Raw genomic sequence first — 22,005 nt, 5'->3', positions numbered from 1 at the left:
ATAATGCATTCAATCTGAAGCTGAAGCTACAATTCTAGAGCTGCGGAGTCACTCATTTCTGTCCTATCTGCTAGCACCTGCAACTGTGCCAATTAGCAGGAACTGAGATAATGGCTTTGTGAGAGGAATATTTACCACCTGAGAGTCAGTCTAACTCTACAGAACTCATGCCAGATATCACGAGGCAATTTGGCTTATTTCACAGACGTTACTTGAGAAAATACAATTTGTCGGATATAAGCTAGTGAGACTATTTGGATATTTACAGCTATCATGGCAAAAAAGTCCAGATGGTTTTCAACAGGGGGTTGAGAGCATTTCCTATTGATTTTCCCCTTGCTTATGGTCTAGAGTAATTTCTTGTAAGTTTAAATCTCTTGCAGAGTTTTCCTTGGAAAATTGGATTTTTCATAATGTCTTCGATTTACTTGGAAGACTAAAGCCACTTATTTTTTCGGGGTCTCTGTTTTTGATACGACAGGAATGAAAGAATAAACGAGATCTGAATGGAGCAGAAAGATAGTTACGCTTTTCCTCCAGCTTTTTCCTTACGCAATTCCTCTTTATATCTAAAATGACCTTAGGCGTAAAACGACCCTATGCAGTTGTAGAAAATTTCTTATCAGCGATTACGAACAAATGTGAGTCAGGCTGGGTGGAAAGGGTTAATGTAGCTGTCATGGTTTAAGCCTAGCCAGCAACTAGGACCATACAGCTGCAGCAGATCTGTCACTCCCCCTCTCCTCTCCCCAGAAGGGTAGGGAGAAGAGGGAGAAAAGGAGGGGAAAGGAAGAAAAAACTTGTGTGTTGAGACAAAGACAGTTTAATAGAAGAATAACATTAAAGGAAAAGAACAACAATAATAATAATAATAATGGTAGAAGAACATACAAGAAAGTCACTCTCACCACTTGGTGAATTGGTTGCCCAGCTCCACTGGAGCAGAGATTGTGGATTCCTCCCCACCCTGGCCAACCCCTATTGATATACTGACCATGATGTCTATGGTACAGAATATTCCATTGGCCATTCTATTGTTCTGTCTAGGCTCCTTCTCAGCTTCTATGGGAAGCTGAAAAAAGACCTTGACTGGTATAAACATCACTTAGCAACAACTAAAACAACGTGCATTATTGAGATGCCTTTCATACCAAATCTGAAAACACAGCAACCACTAGAAAGAAAATTAACTCTATCTCAGCTGAACCCAGGACAGTAGCTTACTGCACTTGTATAATAGAAACATCTGCCTGAAGTAAATATTCCAAGACTAATATTGTCTGGTTTGAGTTTCTGCTGAATGTAACAGGCACTGTCTCAGGACATTGTTTACATACTTCATCCCGTTCTCTCTTGAGACCTTGCAAAAGGAAAGAAAAAGCTCCATTTTCATTCACCTTGAGCATTTCCCCAAGGTAAAAAGAGTTTCACAGTTAGCATTTCATGTTAGGACACCAGAAAGGAGAAAATTCAAAAGTGAACAGGTGCACATAAGCAGAGGTCAGACAGGACTATACAAAGAAAAAAAAACAACTTATACAAATGCAATTTAAAATTTCACACATCTACTTTTAAAAAGTTTTTAATATATTTGCACCAGATCTGGATATACTGCAGGCCATACATTAATGTTTTTAAGTCCTTGTCATAGCATTATCAATTCCAGAACCATAATTACAGAAAATTAATCAAAAGTAATCAAAACTTTGCAACCTACCTGTGAAAGCTCTATACATGGGAACAATATTGCTGGTGAGTAAGGCATCATACTGTTCAAGAGCAGATGAATTGAAGTCTATATAAAAGAACATAAATTATAAACTAATGAAATACTATACAAAGACAACCTTGATTCCTATGTCACTATAAATTGCAGGTACATGTAATTCAATTACATTTTACATTTGAGCATGAGTGTATGATCCTTCTACAAATATATCTCCAAATTTATTTGTACAATCTGTTCAATAAAGTAATCATCAAATTTGACAATAGGAAATTAATATTCATACACAGGATGAGGGACAGCCCTTCACTCCAACCCTTTACATCTTTCCAAACAGTCTTCATCACATTCAAGTTGTTCTATTTTTTAAAGAAAAACTTAAATGTTCCAAACTGAAAATATTTAGATACAAGTCCTGCTTTTGGTCAGTCTACAAACACTGGAAACCTCTTTCTGCCCAACATGCTGATCCAAAGAAGTTTGTTTTGGTATTTGGGTATATGTTTAAACATAAACCCACATCCAGCTGATTAAGACTTTCTAAGCTCTAGCTATAAAAAGAACCATGCTCACTGGGAGGATAGAGGAAACTGCGGGTGAAGGTCAGCCCTTCTGGGTAGTCGGTGCAATTTTGGCTCTGAGCAACAGGGATTCTAACATCAGCCCGCAGACAGTCTGAAACAGTGGGAGGAGGAGGAGATGTGCTTTCCTGTGAAAAGGGGAAAAAAAAAAGCATTACACCCACGGCTGTGGCTAACCCAATGCTTTGTATGGTTTTAACTTTCTAGAACGGACTCATTGAATCTTCTCCTATTTTCATAGTGAATCAGGTCAATGAAAGTAATGCACACAGATGTTTTCTGCCTGGTGTTTTTCCTCTACTTCTGTTTTTAGGTAATTCAGGGAAATCCTTATGCAGCATGTGAAATTGTAGTAGCAAAATAAGGTTATACCTTAGGCAAAAACAGGTGACAAGTTTGGCTTATTCGTCACTTTTACATATTTCTGGAAACACAAACTTGATGTCACATCCTCCTGGAAAGCAGCTAGTATATAAAGATGACATTATCACCTCATCTTAGCATCTGAGGATGCTGTCTCGATAATAAGAGTCTGTGTTGCTGAAGAGTTAGAGCTAAATAAATTCATAGCAAATGCAGTACATTTTACTGGCTAGCTTCACTAACTTCAGCTGAAACAAGTTAACATGCACACTAGCTAATATCTGGCCAAAAGTGATTCTGACGAGTATAATTGTTTCTATAACCTTTACTTTTTTGTCTATAACCTTTATTGTAGTTTTACGATAGCATTAACTAAAACATCAGAACGCGCTTTTCTGTGTTTAACTGCATTTTCTTTTTCACACTGATTTACATGTAACTTATTTTCATTTTGGTAAGAATGTAGCATATTTATTTGCTTTATACCTTTACAAACAGTAGTTAAACATTTACACTGATTTCCAGTACATTGTTTATTTTGATCGGTTAAAATTGAGCAGAAACAAAGAACTGGAATGTTCTTCTTGTGCCTCTTCGTGCTCCTTGATTTGATTTCTTTATTTATTTTTATGAAAATTCATGTAGATGTCCATGTTATGAGTATAAAACCTCAAGAAAATAAATATCTTTCAATCTTAAATTTTCCTTTGACTAAGAATGCTAAGTAACCAAAACTCTATCTGACATCATTTAGTTAAGATCTGTAACTATATATTATTCATAATATCCCTGATTCTGATATCACATGCAGGTGCATTAATACTGTGTGGGCTTGATCAGCTAGCCCAGTTTCAAAACTTCCAAGTCACACAAAACCAGCAAAACTCCACCCTGCATCATCTATTTTACTATTTAAGCCCCTCTTTATACGTACTTAATGTCAAGAAATGCCCCACCTTACAAATTGTGTAAATCATTGCACAGACTTTATCCACAACATCAGTAACCTAGGATGCAATAAAAATTGTGTAGAAATTGCAATTTTCTGTCATTCCCAAGTATTGTAGCCAAAGCTTACAGCCAAAGGCATTAGCTATATCCCTCTGTCCTTTCACTGCTGTTATAATTTATACAGCTTGTTTTCTCCTGATTAGCACATGCTGTAATAAAAAATTGTGATGTCAGCTTTCTGTAAGTCAGGTAAGTCAGGGAGTGAGCTCTTACACTTACAACTTTTCACTGTTGTGTCTCTGGGAGTATTACTGAGAAAATTTATTCTTTTCTATTCTTTCTATAGAAAACCCACATCATTGTATTAGAGTCTGCTGTGAACTATACCCTCCAATACTTCAGGCTCAATCATTCACTGCTTCCCTCAATGTTGCAGAAACCACTATAAGAAACTCCCATAAATATGTATTTCTGCTGATTTAGATGCTATATTGGGCAAGAACTTCATACACTTCTTTTGTAACTGCAAATTTGGTTCTCAACAAAGAAAAAGCGTCTGAAAAGCTACATGCTTTTTTTGAGCTTTTTGCTAGTGGTGCTGAAATATTAAAAAGGTGCCAGCTCTGGTGGGACTTTTTAATATCTTCAAAGCAAACATCCCCCAAAAACCCTGCCCACAATTAACTGGTTTTCATTAGGGTAACGCACTTCGATAGTAAGCTATAAAAGCAGGTCTTCAAATATCATGAAGTAAAAATAATTTTTGTTGAAATGAACATTTGTTTCACTAGACTTTGAGCCTTCTTAGGATTGGATTTGTGGTCCTTCACCCAGATCATGAAAATCAGTAGAAAGTATGGAGTAAAACTTTCTGAAATGCTAACATTCTAGCAGCATATATTTGATTAAAATTATTTCCCCATACTTGTACTGATAAAATAAGAAATCATGTAGACATCAATAACAGTTCTCTTCAGACAGAAAAATCAGTGTAAAAGTTAGTTCCTCAGGGCAACTTAGAAAAAGGGTCAAATTACAGGGGGAATTAAGCCCATGAATGTCCAGCAATTTACTGACCCTGAAAACTCAGATGATTTATTCCAGAGCCACATATCCTCGAACTCCCAGAGGTTCATTCAGCTATAATTAGATTCTTCAGAAATTATATAATGTAATATAGAGAAAATAAACAGAACATACAAAAATATGCATTAGTACAAACCATCTTGCAGAGTTGTACAACGATTTGTTAATAGACCATGATATTCACAGGAAAGCTTACAAGCTTCTGATTTTGGAAATCATGGCCTTCTTTTCCTCAGGAATTGACAGGCAAGTTGGAGCACTGTCTTGACAGCTTATCCCTTTTACAGAACAGGCTTAATGAAACCAGCTTACCAGCAGCTATATTCTTCTATATCTTTTGTGTCTCTAACAGATGGCCATTCACACTTTTTTAAACAATATTTTAAGATAATTAAAACTTAAAAGATATCAAAGGCACCTTTTCAGATATAAGGGCCTTAGGTCACATTACATCCATCAGTCCTTAAACAGCATTCCTGATGAATGAACCACATTTTCAATATGTTATATCAAATATTTAAGAACAGTATGGATATTTGATAACTTACAGGCTTATTCACAGTGTATGCGGTCCACATTGGCATCCAGATATCATAGCTGTATCCACTCACATACCGATGGTGCGAAAGAAGGCAGTAGACATTTTTCTTCTGAAGAACTTTGGGTCTCCCATATGGCAAATGATATGAGTTTGCTGCCTTAACTAGAATTTAAGAATAATTATTGGTTCATTCTTCTATGTTTTGGATGGCACAAAGGTTTAAGAGAGCAGAGGAAAATGTAAATTAAAATATTAATAAATACACTTAAAACCAACAGCAAACATGGGCATGCGTTTCTTTAAGCTCTTAGCTTCTAAGTAGACTAAAAAATGAAGAAAGTGGTTTTCATGTTATGTTTGACGTACATAAGTCAAAGTAACACATCAGACTTGCAAATTCTTGTTTCTTTGCAGTTTTATACTGATACAAATCTTTTGAACTTATCTTGAGTGACATTTACATCTTATCTGGTTAAGAAGTATTACAATTACAAAATTTCCAGAATCCCCATAAAAAAAGCACACAGAAATATCTATGGGAATTTTTGATAAGAGAAAGGCAAAATTATGGTTACAAGATGGGGAACAAGAGTTATGGCATATAGCCTAGAAGCACTCAGGCTTTCTCCAAAGACCACTGAAAGCTGTATGTTTTTTTCCAAGATTTTAATGGGATTCAGATCCAGTTCCTATGCATAAATGTTGCTCTAACAGTATCATTTTTAAGAACAGCAAAGGAAAAAGAAAAAAAGTAATGCTCTGACATGGCTTTCCTATTTCACTTTAAATTGGAATTCACATTCCAAAAATTCCTACCAAAATGAATAATATAAAATCTAAACCAGGCATAGATTTAAAATATTTAAAAATATTGCTGTCCTTTTCATTTCTTGCTACTTACTTTCTTCCATGGTGAGATTTAACCTCTCATTCATTTCTGAAACATTTGATATCTGTAAAACATAGCATAATCATTCAGAATGAATCCATAGTTTAAAAAAAAAAAAACCAAAAAGAGAACACACTTGACAAATATAATTAAAAGATCCCAGAAGCCCCTTCTTACATGTGTGCATCTGCATCCCAGTTCATCTACGGGAATCAGATGGGAAACTGGACATGAAGAAGGAGATGAGTCTTCTTTTGCATGTGAAGGATTGTAGAAAGGTGTTTTTAAGAGGTGGTTCAAGCTGCCGTGTGTTCCATTGTTTGGTGCTGGTGTAATATGCAGCAAATCTGTTGAAACATTTGAAATTTGTAAACGTATTTTAAAGCAGTGTTAAGATTAAAATGGCATTTTTAAAAGTCATTATCTTTCCAATTCTATGCATTTCCTATGCATTCATTCTAAATACAGAAGAAACAGTTTATTCAGTTATCTGAACTATTATGGTAACTCCTACCATCAACTTTCAATTTTCTAAGTATGAAGGTTCATTGATATCTTCCACTGCATCAAGATTCAGTAATTATGCATTTAAGTACTTTTGACGCAGTTTTATACATTGCCATAACATTCATAAGATTAGATGATTTAAAGCAGAGTACAAATGTGATCACAAATGCAACACATTTTGAAGCACAGTAGCATATTGCATTTTTGTGTGATGCTTTAATCCGTATTTTCTGAGGCACATACTTCCTAATTGCTCACTGCCAGGACTGCAATGGTCCATCTTAAGTTATGAGTAAGAGTGGCAACTGTCTACAAGATTCTTATCCCAAAAGTATTCCACAGGCACCATTTCAACAGCAAGCCCACATGGCAGAAGAGCTTCTCTCTGATTCTTTACTGGATTCCTTCTGCAATCACCAACAACCTTCAAAGCAGAACAATTTCTAGCAGTTAATTTTTAGCACTGTACAGGAGGCAAAAGAGCATGGCTTCAGTGTTTTGTGTAAAAAACCTACCTGCTGAATGAATTCACTGCATTTTTAGTTTCTCTTAGCTCTTACAACACTGGTGTTTGAAAAAACTGTTGGTTTATCATCTGAAGTACTGCATTGCCTTTACTCACCACACATAAGGTTGTAAACCTCGATGTTTTCAAAAGCATCCACTTCTGTTTTCTCTTTAAAGCTTGGGCCATATGCCAAGAATATAGCCTAGATTGTAATAAACCAAAAGTTGTTATCTAAAGGAATCCAAAATCAAAAACAATTCAGTTGCATTTTATGGAAACAGGGATACTGGAACAAAATACAGTCTTTTCACAGTCATAGCAGTTAAATACAGGATTGTTCTGGTAAAGAAGGCAAATTTTACTCATTGCATATAATTTGAAGAAAAATGCAAAACATTAATTCATTTCTCAGGATACTTTAAGCTATATAATTAATCTGGGAGGTGTTCTTTAATATTTTGGTGCCTACTTAAGAAAATTATTGTTGTTTCAAATTCACACCTTTTTATGTTTTCATTGCAATGGCCAGTAACAATGCCATTTCAATTAATACAGAGTTATGACACTTACAAACCCTATCTAAAGGCTCATATTGAGCCAGAAACATAGGCATGGGGGAATCAGGGTTTGATTGTTTGTTTGTTTTAATACCTGTTGCATTCTCAAAAGTCTTGGGGTCACTTAAGACCCTATAGCCATGGTGAACACAATGAGCAGGGAACTGTGGAGACCCATCCCAAGGTCAACAGTGACCTGCATCAGTACCACCAATGGTAGAACAGAGTGCTGGGTGGCCCTTGCTGGAGTCTGCAAGCATTGTAGCAGAACACTGATACTACTTACAGTCTCACATTCGTTTCTACTACTTTATAAGGCTCCTGAGCCGCCTGCCATAAGATACAGGAAACATGACTAAACAGGACAATTATTTGTTCTAAAATAATATTCTTACGTTTCCATAATAGAAAAGGAATTTTTAATTTATTTTTAAAAGGCAACATTAAGACATTTTGTTCCTTTATAAAGAAAAAAAAATTCCTCAGTCATTATGCCACCAGCATGAGGTTATCTATGATTAAGGTTTGCATGGCAATCAGATTTTACCTTTTTTTCCATACAAACATTCAGCACCATTCTGATCAAAATATTGACAGAAGGTTTTAATATAGTTGTGAAGATCTGGAAGAATCTGATTCTTAGGCACAGACCATAGGACTAGTAGTGGCATGCTTGACCTCACTTAAAGGTTCACATCACAGAAAGTACATGAAAAACCAAAGGCTCAAGAACTGAAAATAGTTTCACTGTAGCCAGAAGTGAAAATGAGATGAAACTGCAATACAGGCTATACTAACATACAGGTTAGACTAATGGCTTTTGCTCTGATGATATGATTAAGTCTTGTAAGATAAGCAGAGACAATGTGATTTAGCTTATTTGAGTCCATGGGCTTTCAGATGCTCAACAGAACTCCCAGAGCCTATGGAGATTTTTTCAGTCATTGCTTCAGTAGAAGAATGAAAGAATGAAAGAATTCAGTGTCCCATAGCTAAACATGGTATGTCTGGTTTACTGTAGTCTATTGGGCTCCATGGACTTAAGGTGAGCCCAGACGAGTTTTACCATAGGATCACAAGGAAGCAGGTCTTGTACACATCAATGAAAGGCAATACGAATATGTGGACCCAGTAGGTTCACAGTTTACACGTCTGGGTGACACAGAAGAAAAAGCACGCTGCAAAAAACCATCATATATTCTGGTGGTTCACCTAACACATTGTGATTTTCTATATAAGAAGGTGCAAGACTTGTATAGTAATCATCTTACCTCCATACTTTTAAATTCATTGTTATAGCCGTGGTTACCCCCATCGCAACCTTTGTAACTTCCGTCCCTAAGGAGAAACCATCATATAGCGTAAATAAAAATGGCACAAATAGAACCACTTAATTACAGTTATCCTGACTCACTTCTTAAGGAGTGATCATGTCTTAAAGACTGACTCTGGCATAATATTGTTGTACTTTTTGCTCACCCAGGGTTCACTTTTATGAAGATCGCTTTCCCCTGTAACAGAGATTCCTATGGACAGAAATAAATTATCCTAGGTAGCTACTGAGTATACAGTAAATCAATGTTTTCAATATAAATGGAAAAAATGGCTATTTTTGAACTGAGGCCTTCCCTTCACCTAGCTACAAGTTTCAGAACAGGTGTAAACTGCTTAGGAAGAATTCCTCAATTATATTCTGTGGTACCTGCATTTTAACAGAAAACTTATAATGGGAGAACTCTGCCGTTAGCCTCTGTGGAACAACATAAATAAGACTGCAAGGGATTTTGCCTTACAAGACAAGTGCATTTTCATCATGGATTCTAAAGGGTGAAGGAGAGACATGGATGTGTGTGGGGGCAGGGTTATAGAATTAATAACATGTCAGAATAGTCTGACTTATAATGACTAACACTTGTTTTAATTTACTTGTTGCTGAGATACATGGAAAGATAAAGAGATAGTCATCCCATACTGATTCAACGCAGAGTGTAGAAGAAGTGCTTTCAGAGGCACAAGAACATTTGAGCACAGTTTGAAAAAGGGCGAATATGAGATTTTTCAGTAGGCAGTTCTTTTTATACTTCCAGGACAATTATTTGGTTGCATCAAAACAATCAAGTCATATACTGATCGGACACTTTCTACTATTTGCATAGTCTTGAAATTCCAAGTCGGCTCATGCTTCTCCTGCTGCAACACTGTAGCTCAGTAAATAGAGTATTGCTACTAACACCACAGGCTTTATACTGAGTTTTCAAAGCCTCAGGACTAAAGCTTGTCTAAACTGCTCTTGACTTGCTCAGGGCTATTTTTTTATTGATTAGCTCTTACAGCATTTTTTTTTGTAATGACAAGGTGGTTATGTCTAATTTGTTATCTTATAAGCTTATCTTTGTATGGCAAAGACATAGTTTTTATATGGATAGCAGTAACAATTAGTTATTCTGTGTAGAATCGAGACCCCAAGGCTAGAAACAACTCAGTAATGGTCAATTAAGAAAATGCAGATATGGAGCTGTGCAAAACCAGACTTAGAGGTAAGAAAGAGAATAAAGAACAAACATATAACACATATCTGGTGAACTGAAATGTAATGTTAACTTCCAGGCCAGTGAAGAATAAGCAAGCGGTAGTGTTAGCATACATATGGGAAGGACCCCATTTGTATCACAGAGTGAGGAAGAAGAAACATTGACATCACATTCCTCCTACTGAAGGACTGACTCATAATGCTGATTACTGGCTGTAACCACACATGCACCAGACTGAAGACATCAACCTTAGGACCCAGAAGGGCAGTAGAGGGGTGACTGTAACACCAGGAAAAGTGCTAGATACTAGGCAGGCTTTGTCTAACAATTTTAAGTGCTTTTTTTATTATTATTTTTATTTTTTCTGTGTAGTATTATTAATTTCTTTATTTTCTTTTTTCTTCCTTTTTTTCTGTAAAAATTTGATTTGGAGTAATGATGATTCTTCTATTAGACTGTTAAGATTTGAATCGTGCTAATAATACATACTTGGCTTTACGTATAAGGCACATTTCCTTTTTACACATAGTGATATTTTAAATGAAACAAACATGGAAATGTATAAAGTCTGAAGCAAATCAGGAAATGAGGCATCTGTGAAGGAAATGAAAAGGATGAGAATGGGATGAAAAAGATAAGATAACAGTCACGCAAATTATGTTACCTCACAGCCAGCCACTGTCGATCCACCAAAAGATGAACTTTATCAATACGAATGTTGTTAGCATAGTGGAATCGTTTCGGCAAGTCAGGCGTCAGATAAGGCTTGAAGTGCTGAGGGGATCTTTTGCACTGTGCAAGAGGAAAGAGCCCAGTCATGAGTTTTGCTCAGTATCAAAACCCATCCTTCAAAATTATCACGAACACCCTAGTGACAGGAATGTAAGCACAAAGCACATGATTCACAGACAGCTTCTTGGATAACCTGCAGATCCCATTTTTGGCCTAAGATGCAATGGAAGGAAAAATGGCTTTTTTTTGGAACCACTTGAAAATTTAGTGCTCTAATACGTATAGCAAGTTCACAAATACTGTGGTAAAAGTATTCCTAAAGCCGAAAGACATTTAGTAGTAATGTTTAGTCTATATGTCCATACTAATGTCACTGCCATCTAGTATGTAAGATTACACTCTAAAAGAGAAAGTTCCTTGGCAGTTTATTTTTGCCATCTTCTATTACTTGCCATTCAATAAATAACAAAGAAAACCAAGTATACATAACGTAGCACAGTCTAGGGTTTTAGTTGCAAGACTGAACATGTACTCTCATGCCATGTAAATGTCCAGTGGTCAGCTATTAGCTAAAGGCCTTAGCTTTTACATTCACGTTTAATGTGTTAATATAACTGTCGCGCTAGTAGGCATGCCATGAATGAGTTTGGCATGGAGAGCCTAACCATATGGTATACTGCAAAGATTTAAATACATTTGGCCATCACGAGCCATTCCAGCTGGCTGCAAGCATCATGGCTATGTTTCAGAAGTGTTGCTCCTGATCAGGAATTCAGCACTGGGACAACACAGAACATCTAAAATGCTGAGGGAAGAGCTCCTAGGAAGTTGGGAAAGCCAGAGAAGTGGACCTGTTTTACACACAGGCAGTACAAACTATAGCATGCTTGGAGTCTGATCTGACATCTTCACCTCTAAGTACTAGAACTGTATACTCTGCACAGAACGACATTAACATGTGAAATGAGAGTAAGTGCACCTGGATAGTCATCAAAGAAGCATGGTGGAATCCAGGAACATGAAAAACAAGGATTCAATGGCTTTTCTAGCCTAAGAGAGGAGGTCATTCTACAAAGGGTAGTCTAATTAAAGGGAAAAATAGAGGAATATAATATAATATAATACATATATAATATACATATATATAATAAAACATATTATATCACTTTATGTCTATTGATTAGCAATTAATATACAACACACAACTCCTTCTCTGCCCTAAACCCTAGTTCTAAGAACTTTCAAGGGTCAAAATACACAAACTCTAACTATTTATGAATAGAAAAGGAAAGAGAAAGTGTCCTGATACCAAGCTATTCCTATGAGGCAGGGATGTCACATCTCTCTATTAGCAGTTGCAGTTTCAACTGGAGTTAAGAACATGCAAATTGCGCTATTCCCCGCACACTAATGCTCTCTGATATGACAGGCTCCACATCATAGAATGGGGTAGGAGATGTAGCACTGAAAAAGCTCCTTCTGCTATTCCCAACTGTTGATATTCTGCTCCTGCATCTGCTTTGGATGCTGGAGAATAAAGGACATGTTCTTACGTTTTAAAATCAAGAAAAAAATAAACAGGAATGTTCACTGCCCTTTGGATTTCAGTGCATGTAGCAGGCAAAATCTACCTGTAATATTGCACAACTGAGTTGTTCAACAGGTTAAAGGAAGACCTCTAGTGGTGATTTATGAGAAATATATCCAGCTCAGACAGCCCAGAATTTTTCCAAGCTGAGAGCATTTATTTTTTAAGTACCAGAACATCTGTCTACTGTTTGGACTAGGACTAGTCACAGAATAGAAAACAAACTGGCAATGAAGAAAAGGAGGGAAAATTATGACAATACATAGAGAGCAAGCAGTTTAAGTTTCCCACAGCATACTCCTGGAGAAACTGGCTGCTCATGGCTTGAACAGGAGTACTCTTGGCTGAGTAAAAATCTGGCTGGATGGCTGGGCCCAAAGAGTGGTGGTGAACGGAGTTAAATACAGTTGGCGGCTGTTGACAAGTGGTGTTGCCCAGGGCTCAGTATTGGGACCGGTTCTGTTTAACATCTTTATCAATGATCTGGATAAGGGAATCAACTGCACCCTCACTAAGTTTGTAGGCAACACCAAGCTGGGTGAGAGCATTGATCTGCTTGAGGGTAGGAAGGCTCTACAGAGGGATCTGTACAGGCTGGATCAATGGAAAGAGGCCAGTGGTAGGAGGTTCAATGAGGCCAAGTGTCGGGTCCTGCGCTTGGGTCACAACAACCCCATGCAGCGCTACACGCTTGGGGAAGAGTGGCTGGAAAGCTGCCTGGCAGAAAAGCTGCTGAGGGTGTTGGTAGACAGCCGGCTGAATATGAGCTGGCAGTGTGCCCAGGTGGCCAAGAAGGTCAACAGCATCCTGGTTTGTGCCAGAAATATTGTGGCCACCAGGACTACGGAAATGATCGTCCCCCTGTACTCGGCACTGGTGAGGCCCCACCTTGAGTACTGTGTTCAGTTTTGGGCCCCTCACTACAAGAAAGACATTGAGGTGCTGGAGCATGGCCAAGGAAGGACAATGAAGCTGGTGAAGGGTCTAGAGCACAAGTCTTATGAGGATCCGCTGAGGGAACCGGGATTGTTTAGCCTGGAGAAAAGGATGTTGAGAGGAGACCTTATTCCTCTCTACAGCTACCTGAAATGAGGTTGTAGAGAGGTGGGGGGCAGTCTCTTCTCCCGGGTAACACATGATAGGACAGGAGGAAATGGCCTCAAAGTCTGCCAGGGTAGGTTTAGATTGGACATTAGGAAAAAATTCTTCATCAAATAGGTTGTCAAGCATTGGAACAGGCTGCCCAGGGAAGTGGTAGAATCACCATCCCTGGAGGTATTCAAAAGACGTGTAGATGTTGCACTTAGGGACATGGTTTAGTGGTGGACTTGGCAGTGCTAGGTTAATGGTTAGACTCACTGATCTTAAAGGTCTTTTCCAACCTAAATGATTCTATGATTGTATGATTCTAAAAATAATTAACTCACTGTAAATTATAAATGCAAAGAAACAGAAAAAGACAACTTTCCTACAAGCATTTTAGTTTGTCGTCCACATTCATCCCACATGTATTAATGTATATCTTGAACACTAAAAAAAAAAAAAAGCAGCAATTTATCTATCTAAGAAAGTACAAGGAAAACATGCACTGTCACATCTTAATCACCTTTCAGTAAAAGAAATAGGCTTCCTTTGTTTTGCACTCTGTTCTGCACTCCTTTCTTTGCACCCTTGGGAGCTCAGCTGTCACTGAGTGTACCCACAAGGAGCAACGGTCTACATGGGAAACATAGACAAGCTTGGACCTTCCTTGAAGTGCTACATCCCCACAGTATGGTAGAGACCCAAGCAGAACTATCAGCATAGGGCCTAGTGGTAGTGCAGCATACTTAAAAGCACTGCAAGTACTTAAGTGATATGTCATATAAGATCCTAAAAGAGCCATACTGCCTTATGCCAAAGGTCCACCTTGCCTAGTACTCTGTTTCCAATCAGATCTCCAGAATTTCCGGAATCAGATACTTAGAGAAAGTTTGTAAGAACAAGTACTGAATGAACCTTCTTTCTTGTACCTGCTCAGTTTCCTCTAGGCTTCAGGGATTTCTTAAGTCAGAGATAGTTTGTGGATTATGTTTAACAGCCCTTACAGACCTGTCCTCCATTAACTTGTCTAACCCCCCGCCCTCCTTCCTATTTATATTTCCAGCCTCTACAACACCCTGTGGCAATGTGCTCTACAATGTCATTATCTGTTTTGTGGAAAAGTTGCTTTAACCTCACCTGGGTGCAGCACTTGTGGTCCAGAGCTAACAGATCCCTATTATCTAAAGCATCTCTGTGTTGTATTCTGTTCTTAATGAAGATATACCCTACTTTCTCTATGTGAAGTCAGCCACAAGGAAAAATGATGAAAATATTTACTCACCGTGAGGTTTTTAACAATTCCTTTTGAATCAACTGTTAAAAAGAAAAGATGAATTAACATACATTCAAACAGCTAAAGGTCCAAAGCCTCATAAGAAAAATTTCAGCATGCTTTTTGTCTGCAAAATTTAATTTCTTTTCTTAATCTGTGAAGATTAAGGTAGCCATAACCTTCCATGGGTAGGAATGTTATGTTTCCAAGGGTAACTGTCTGTAAGTGTGGTAACCTGTGGAAGTACCTAGCACTTTGGGTACATCAAGACAGACTGTAGAAAACTGCCATGGTGGTGACTGCCTACACCTGAAGTTGACGCATCATTAGAACCAAATTTTCTTCTCCCACCTATCCTCTGTTTGAAGTATGACCCTTTTTACATTGAACTGGACCTGAAGCACTTGTCTTGTATTCCACTTCCCACACCAGTCACAGAGAAATATCCAGTCTATCTTAGAACTTTTACCTTCCACATTTTCAGAGTGACTTTAGCCTTTTGACATTGGCTTTCTAAAAAACAAATTTGAGCATTTTACAGAAGGAAAATTCCTTCAGAAAAAGTAAGACCATAAGAGGAAATGAATCAACAATTATATTAAGACACATACAAAACATCATTATTCTGTCCTCTGCTTATTACTCTGCTCCTGTCTGACTTAGACTGTCTTCAACTTAAACCAAGGAAAATCTGCTTTATGTTGTATAAATATTGTGCCTACAAATATAAATAGTTAGTAAAGATAAACGAAAAGTACAAGGGGATCCCAGCTCTTATCTGAGATCTCCAAGAATTATGCCTTTTAGAATACTTCGTGAATTCTATAAACTTATTAAATAGAGCACTTCCATGGTTTTACCTCTCTCCATTCTTTTCCCTGATACAGAAAGTTTTGGGATATATTTTTTTTTTCAGTCTGGTAGCACAGTATCTATTCCAAGTCAGAGTCAGCTCACATGGTTTCAATTTTGTGTTCTTTTGTGATACTAGCTAAAGGGCTCAACCAAGGTTTACGTCCCACTGTGCTAAGATTCAGATTCTGTAACTTTGTACACACAATTGGAAATAATCACTGGTTCAAAAAGACTGACTGCCAATGTTGCACAACAAATCTGTGAAGAGCAATGCACTTATGAAAGTTCCAGTTCAAAACAATAAAACTATCTTTACTTCATCTTTCCACATGACAAGAAAACGCAAATCAGAGTTTGCAACAAGCTCATCTAACCTTCAATTTTATCTAAAGGGGTCTTTCTTGCAAAAAAACCAAAACAACTTCCATGGACGTTTAAGCTAGGTTAAGTTAAATAGAAAGCTGTTCACGCTGATGATTATTACTGATTATCCACTTTCCCTATTTATTTATTTCCTGTTATATTGATTGTGCAATCCCAGGATTGGTCCACACTTACAGCTATAATAGTCCTTTGGAACATTTTTTGCTCGAATGCGAGCTGCAGGCCCAGCATATATGTAGAAATCAATCTGCTTGAAGTAATCAGTCATATATTCTAGCTGTCTGCAGTAGGTCATCTCCATCCCTAAACAACAATATAGAAACAGTTATTTTTTATATATAATATATGGCAAGGAAGATAAAAGGAATTATCAAATAGATTAAAACTAGTAAGTACACACATTACACAGAGGAAGAAAACAATGACTCAGTAAAATTTAGATTGAAAAAGGAGCTATATACATTACCATGATCAGCTAAAACAATGAGGTTTACACATTTATGCAGGTTTCTTTGTTTAAGTCCCTCCATTAGCATCCCCAGTGTTTGATCTGCTAGCTGTAAGGCTTTGATTACCTGTGAGATAAACCAGTTTCATTAGAATTTTTCTTTCTGATTTCAAGTTCTCACTTAAAATGTATTCAACAAAGTCTGAAAAAAGTGAGCTTTTCTGTCATTTTTCAGGTTCTTAATATTGTTTCTTCTTTTCTTTTTCCATCACCACTAGGAGTATAACGTGCAGAATTCCACTACTCTACTGCAGAATATGTGACTTAAAAAAAAGAACTGAAATTATTTTTTTTCTATTACCTTAGAAAAATCAAGCTTTAAAATGTTTATTGAAAGGAAAAAAATAACACATTCAGATGAAATTTGTTCCTCACTCCCAAATTCATACAAAATATCGTATTTATAACATTAACTACATTTTCTGTTGTAGTATGAACATGTCATTGTATTAACAAATAGCTGCATTTCAAAAATATTTACACACATGTATTACCTATAAGACCAGTGCAACATTCAAGAAGACATGGTGCCCTTCTCTCTTATACACAGTCCTTTTAAACTTCCTACCAAAAACCACAGACCACCACTGAAGTAATATGGGAGAAATGCAGCACAGCCCACACTGCAGCCATTCACGGAGGATGGCTCTTCCCTAGCTGGCACAGCTGACTTGCAGTCTTCCTGTAAGTCCCACAGTAAAGACAATCCCCAACAGAGTCTGAGGACTCCACGTCAGAACACTCGCACCCTTCTTGTTCCACTAACTGCTGCACTCTGTTGCATGTCTTGTGTGCATGGACAACATACACATACAATGACACATACAGTAATGTATGTACAAAGACAAATGGAATTCCCTTTCCAATTAGGGAGCCTAAAACTATCCTACAAAGATCATTTTTTCTGTCCTTGCCCACTACAACAAGGCCTTTTGCTGAAGATCACTTTCAAATACATCAAACTACCATTCCAGGAAGCAGCTGATATAGTAAGTCCTAAGGTCCTTAAAGACTGAACTTTATGCCTGCATGCAAATAAAAATGTAATATTTTGGGGGTTACAAATTAACAAACATTGATGTACAGTGTTAGGAACAAATAAAAGACAGTTCTCAGAATTTGCCGGGTCATGTGCTTCCAAATATCATTTGCCAATAAAATTAGAGTTCAGTCTAAATAAACCATTAATATTATCGGACTAGTAGATTTAGATTAGATACCAAGAGGACATTTTTCACTGTGAGGGTGGTGAGACACTGGAACAGGTTGCCCAGAGAAGCTGTGGAGGCCCCATCCCTGGAAGTGTTCAAGGCCAGGCTGGATGGGGCTTTGAGCAACCTGGTCCAGTGGGAGGTGTCCCTGCCCATGGCAGGGGGGTTGGACTAGATGATCTTTAAGGTTCGTTCCAACCTAAACCATTCTATGATTCTATGACTGTATTTCTAATAGTATGATGTGGTATGATTTTCTGCCAGTCTGTTTGGTTTACAGCTCTTTTGATTCAAACACAGTGTTGGATTCATAACAATGGGTTCAACCACAAGCAAGAGTTCTTAATAAAAACTCATAAAATGGTCAAGGTAATTTTTGATCTACTATCCTTTCCAAGTTCATAAGTTGGTTAAGTTCATAGTACAGACCCATTTTTAGTGCGATTCAGTCTGAGAAAAACACAAAAACTACTTACACCACCACTAACTGGTCCAAATGCATGTCCAGAAGAATCTGGTTCTTCAATATATAAAGTGTAGAAATCAGGCCTCAAGTTAGAAATAAATAAGAATGGAATATTATGAGAATTTGTAGAGAGAGTTTCAAAAGAACACATGCATTAAAAAAAAATTTAAATGAAACTTAAAATAGATTTATAAATAACTGCTTTAAACCTTAATAAAAGTCCATACAGCAAATATAATCATTCAAATTCCTCAGAGTTTTGTAATTAATCAACACAGACTACTTGAAGTTACAATTTCAGAAACAATATCCAGTGCCTTTAATTGGTATCCAGAAATCACTCTGAAAAATTTCAAGATCTCAGACAGCACAGCAAGCTTTTCCTTTTTGAGATGTAAGTGGAACTATCACCTAAAGGATCTCTTCCCCTGATTAAGCAGTGAGGCTCTAGAGAGCATCTCCTAACTGCAAATACATTAGGAATTTGTTAACGAATTATCATATAAAAGATTTCACTTGTTTACTTGTCAAAAAGTTGAGCACCACAATCAGTACTGACATATACTTTTCATCCTGAATTACTGCCTGCAATTACTTTTAGATATTTAACCTTTCTTGTGAAATATCTTTCACATAAAATGTTTCATCCATACCCTTAGACTAGAAATTGAATGTTCTATGTTTCCCTAGGCTATGTACCAAGAAAAAAGACACAACAATAAAAGAAAACTCGTACAACAGTATATCCCATTCAGATATATGTGCACTTTTTCATCTTTTGTATCTACAATCTTATCCTGAAAATGATAAGCTATACTTATGGAACAGGCTTATGTTCAGCAAATTATCATTTGAGATGGTGAGGAAGATTGCATGTTTCAGAAACACAAACAGAAATTTCAATTGCCAAGCATTAAAAGCTTTCTAAGCGATAGTCTTACAAACCAGCTAGATATTTCTGTTACCTCTCGGATTTGGTATTATCAAGCCATTTCAATATTCCTGAAATTCTTTCTTCATGTGTAACTGAACTGGAAAAAAAAAAGGAAAAAAAAAAAAAAAGATGCTAACAAGCCTTTTCTGATAAGACCTTCTAATTCCAAGATACAAGGTGTCCACCCTTTAGTCATATAGTAAAGTCACAGATTTGTGTTTTAAGAATTATGCATCTTAACTAGATACCAGCAAACAGCTTTATTATTCTAATTTTTTATGAAATGTAACTCATTTTTAATGGTAAATTAGAGAGAACCTGATTCGGCAAACAGATATATGTGATGTTGATGGGAGTACTCATATATTTATAATTATATACATGCAAAAAAGAGGTTTCAAGTTTGGGACATAAACCTGAAGTACAAGTCAGACTAATTTTCATTCTTCCCAGCATATATAAACCTCTGACTTTCATATTTTAAAAGCAAGTATTATCCCTAGCAAAATCTTTGTGAGGTCATGCTTTGTCTCCTATGAAGGAATTAACCCATTAATAGCTTTGCTTTCCCCCAAAGTCATGCACAAGCTTTATGTTAGTCACCTACAGTACTCAGGTGTTTTCTGAATACCAATCCTACACATCACTGCAAAACCGTTGTTATCTATACTTACAGTTATATACTTGCTGTAGATTATCATGTAAATGTGAAGAATCATGGCAAAATTACTGAAAGCATCATAAAAATTCAGAAATAACTTACTAATATCAAGGCCTTCCATGAGGAAAAAAATACCATGAAGGTAATTGCTATACTTTCACATGTATAACCTGTGAATTAACTAGACAAAACTTACAGAACTATGATTCAGCAGCAGTGTGCACATTATCATGAACGCAAGCAAGAGGAAATAGTTCTAGAGCCCATCTTCCTCCAGTAGCTTCCCTATCCAGCATCCTCTCTTCATTTAGTTTTTGCCTTCTATATCTTCTTGCCATGCCTTCCAAGTTCGTGTTCATTATCTTAGGGTATAGGTTACCTGAAAGCTTATTCTCAAGTACAAGGATTTTTAAAGGGCTATATAGTATGTGTAGATTTTCTGTGCGGAAATATTGTAATCATTTATTAGCAGTGGCTTAGCAGTGGTTACTAATCAGTTATAGGATGTTTTCCTAATGGGAGATCAGTGGTTTGCAGTTGGCTGAAACTTTCAAAACTGTCTAGGAGAGCAGAATGTACAGTACCTCTTGACTTTCACATTGTGAACCCCCTACACGTTTTTGAAAATTTTAACTATTATTGGTAGTTGCATGGCAAAACCAGGATGATGTGACATGGCACTTATCTCTCAGACTATTGTTTAAAAATCTTGTAGTTTAAAAATCTGTATTTCATTTCCTTCAACTGTCATATGGCAATTGGGATTTTTTGAGTAATCTACAGAAATTTTTTACAAGCCCTATAAAAACTTACCTGTTGAATACCCTGTACAAGGTGGGGTATGTTCCATTAATTGCAACATCAGAGCCTGGCCAAAAGAAGGTGCCTGCTTTCAAATTTTGGTACATTGCTGTCAGCCAGAGCTATGGGTAAAGATACAAAAAAGATTTTATGGCATTTACACCACTGGAGGACTTCAGATTACCAAAGTAAAAATACGTAATTGGATCAGAAATATGGGCTGCAGTCATGCATTTCTCTTTCTTCTTTCACACATCATGTAGTTGCCTAATGATCATATCTGATTTGAAGTTTGTTTTCTAGATGCACATTCTGAAGGAAACTTGGTAGCATGGAAGCCAGGGTGTTGCCATTTCTTGGGTATTCTCAGCATAGCAAAAAATATCATATAGGTACTTCCATAATTTGGAACAGGTAGTGATCTTTTTTTCCTGTGGCAATTGCCATTGGAATGGATCATGAAGATGGAAGAATAGCTCAAAGCTGCATCATGGATGTTCAGACTTAACATTAGGAAACATTTCTTTACCAAGAGGGTGGTCAAGCATTGGAACAGGCTTCCGAGAGAGGCAGTCGATGTCCCAAGCCTGTCAGTGTTTAAAAGGCATTTGCACAATACCCTTAATAACATGCTTTAACTTTCGGTCAGCCCTGAATAGGTCAGGCAGTTGGACTAGATGATTGTTGTAGGTCCCTTCCGACTGAAATTATTCTTTTCTTTTTTCTCTTTTCTTTTCTTTTCTTTTCTTTTCTTTTCTTTTCTTTTCTTTTCTTTTCTTTTCTTTTCTTTTCTTTTCTTTTCTTTTCTTTTCTTTTCTTTTCTTTTCTTTTCTTTTCTTTTCTTTTCTTTTCTTTTCTTTTCTTTTCTTTTCTTTTCTTTTCTTTTCTTTTCTTTTCTTTTCTTTTCTTTTCTTTTCTTTTCTTTTCTTTTCTTTTCTTTTCTTTTCTTTTCTTTTCTTTTCTTTTCTTTTCTTTTCTTTTCTTTTCTTTTCTTTTCTTTTCTCTTCTCTTCTCTTCTCTTCTCTTCTCTTCTCTTTTCTATGGTTTCTAGTTAAATTACTTTATTATAAGGGCAAATTCTATTCATCTTAAAGACTGCAGCTGTGGTTCTGTTAAAAAGCTGACAAAATCCTTCATGAAACAATAGTACCAAAACCAAAACTGGGTACGTCAGTACACTATAAATATGACTACACAGACATATATATACACACAAACATATAAATAAATACATAAATGTGTATTAAGTGGGTATACTATATACTATGC

General features: G+C 36.7%; 1 protein-coding gene across 1 annotated transcript in view; it reads right to left on the bottom strand.

The window, feature by feature from the left end:
* ENPP3 (ectonucleotide pyrophosphatase/phosphodiesterase 3) overlaps positions 1 to 22,005 on the bottom strand; it is a 39,362-nt gene that overhangs the window by 4,093 nt on the left and 13,264 nt on the right. The window contains exons 9-22 of the mRNA XM_009880196.1: positions 20,749 to 20,858; positions 19,306 to 19,371; positions 18,351 to 18,423; positions 16,622 to 16,730; positions 16,330 to 16,458; positions 14,926 to 14,957; positions 10,905 to 11,032; positions 8,981 to 9,047; positions 7,267 to 7,354; positions 6,315 to 6,484; positions 6,150 to 6,201; positions 5,256 to 5,410; positions 2,300 to 2,435; positions 1,718 to 1,795 (exon numbers count right to left, since the gene is read on the bottom strand). Of these exons, the coding sequence (XP_009878498.1) occupies positions 1,718 to 1,795; positions 2,300 to 2,435; positions 5,256 to 5,410; positions 6,150 to 6,201; positions 6,315 to 6,484; positions 7,267 to 7,354; positions 8,981 to 9,047; positions 10,905 to 11,032; positions 14,926 to 14,957; positions 16,330 to 16,458; positions 16,622 to 16,730; positions 18,351 to 18,423; positions 19,306 to 19,371; positions 20,749 to 20,858 (1,393 nt within the window). The remainder of the gene's footprint in view (positions 1 to 1,717; positions 1,796 to 2,299; positions 2,436 to 5,255; positions 5,411 to 6,149; positions 6,202 to 6,314; positions 6,485 to 7,266; positions 7,355 to 8,980; positions 9,048 to 10,904; positions 11,033 to 14,925; positions 14,958 to 16,329; positions 16,459 to 16,621; positions 16,731 to 18,350; positions 18,424 to 19,305; positions 19,372 to 20,748; positions 20,859 to 22,005) is intronic.

Source organism: Charadrius vociferus, unplaced genomic scaffold, assembly GCF_000708025.1.
Source record: "Charadrius vociferus isolate BGI_N301 unplaced genomic scaffold, ASM70802v2 scaffold82, whole genome shotgun sequence".
Taxonomy (NCBI): domain Eukaryota; kingdom Metazoa; phylum Chordata; class Aves; order Charadriiformes; family Charadriidae; genus Charadrius; species Charadrius vociferus.
This window is presented reverse-complemented; position numbering and strand designations above follow the sequence as displayed.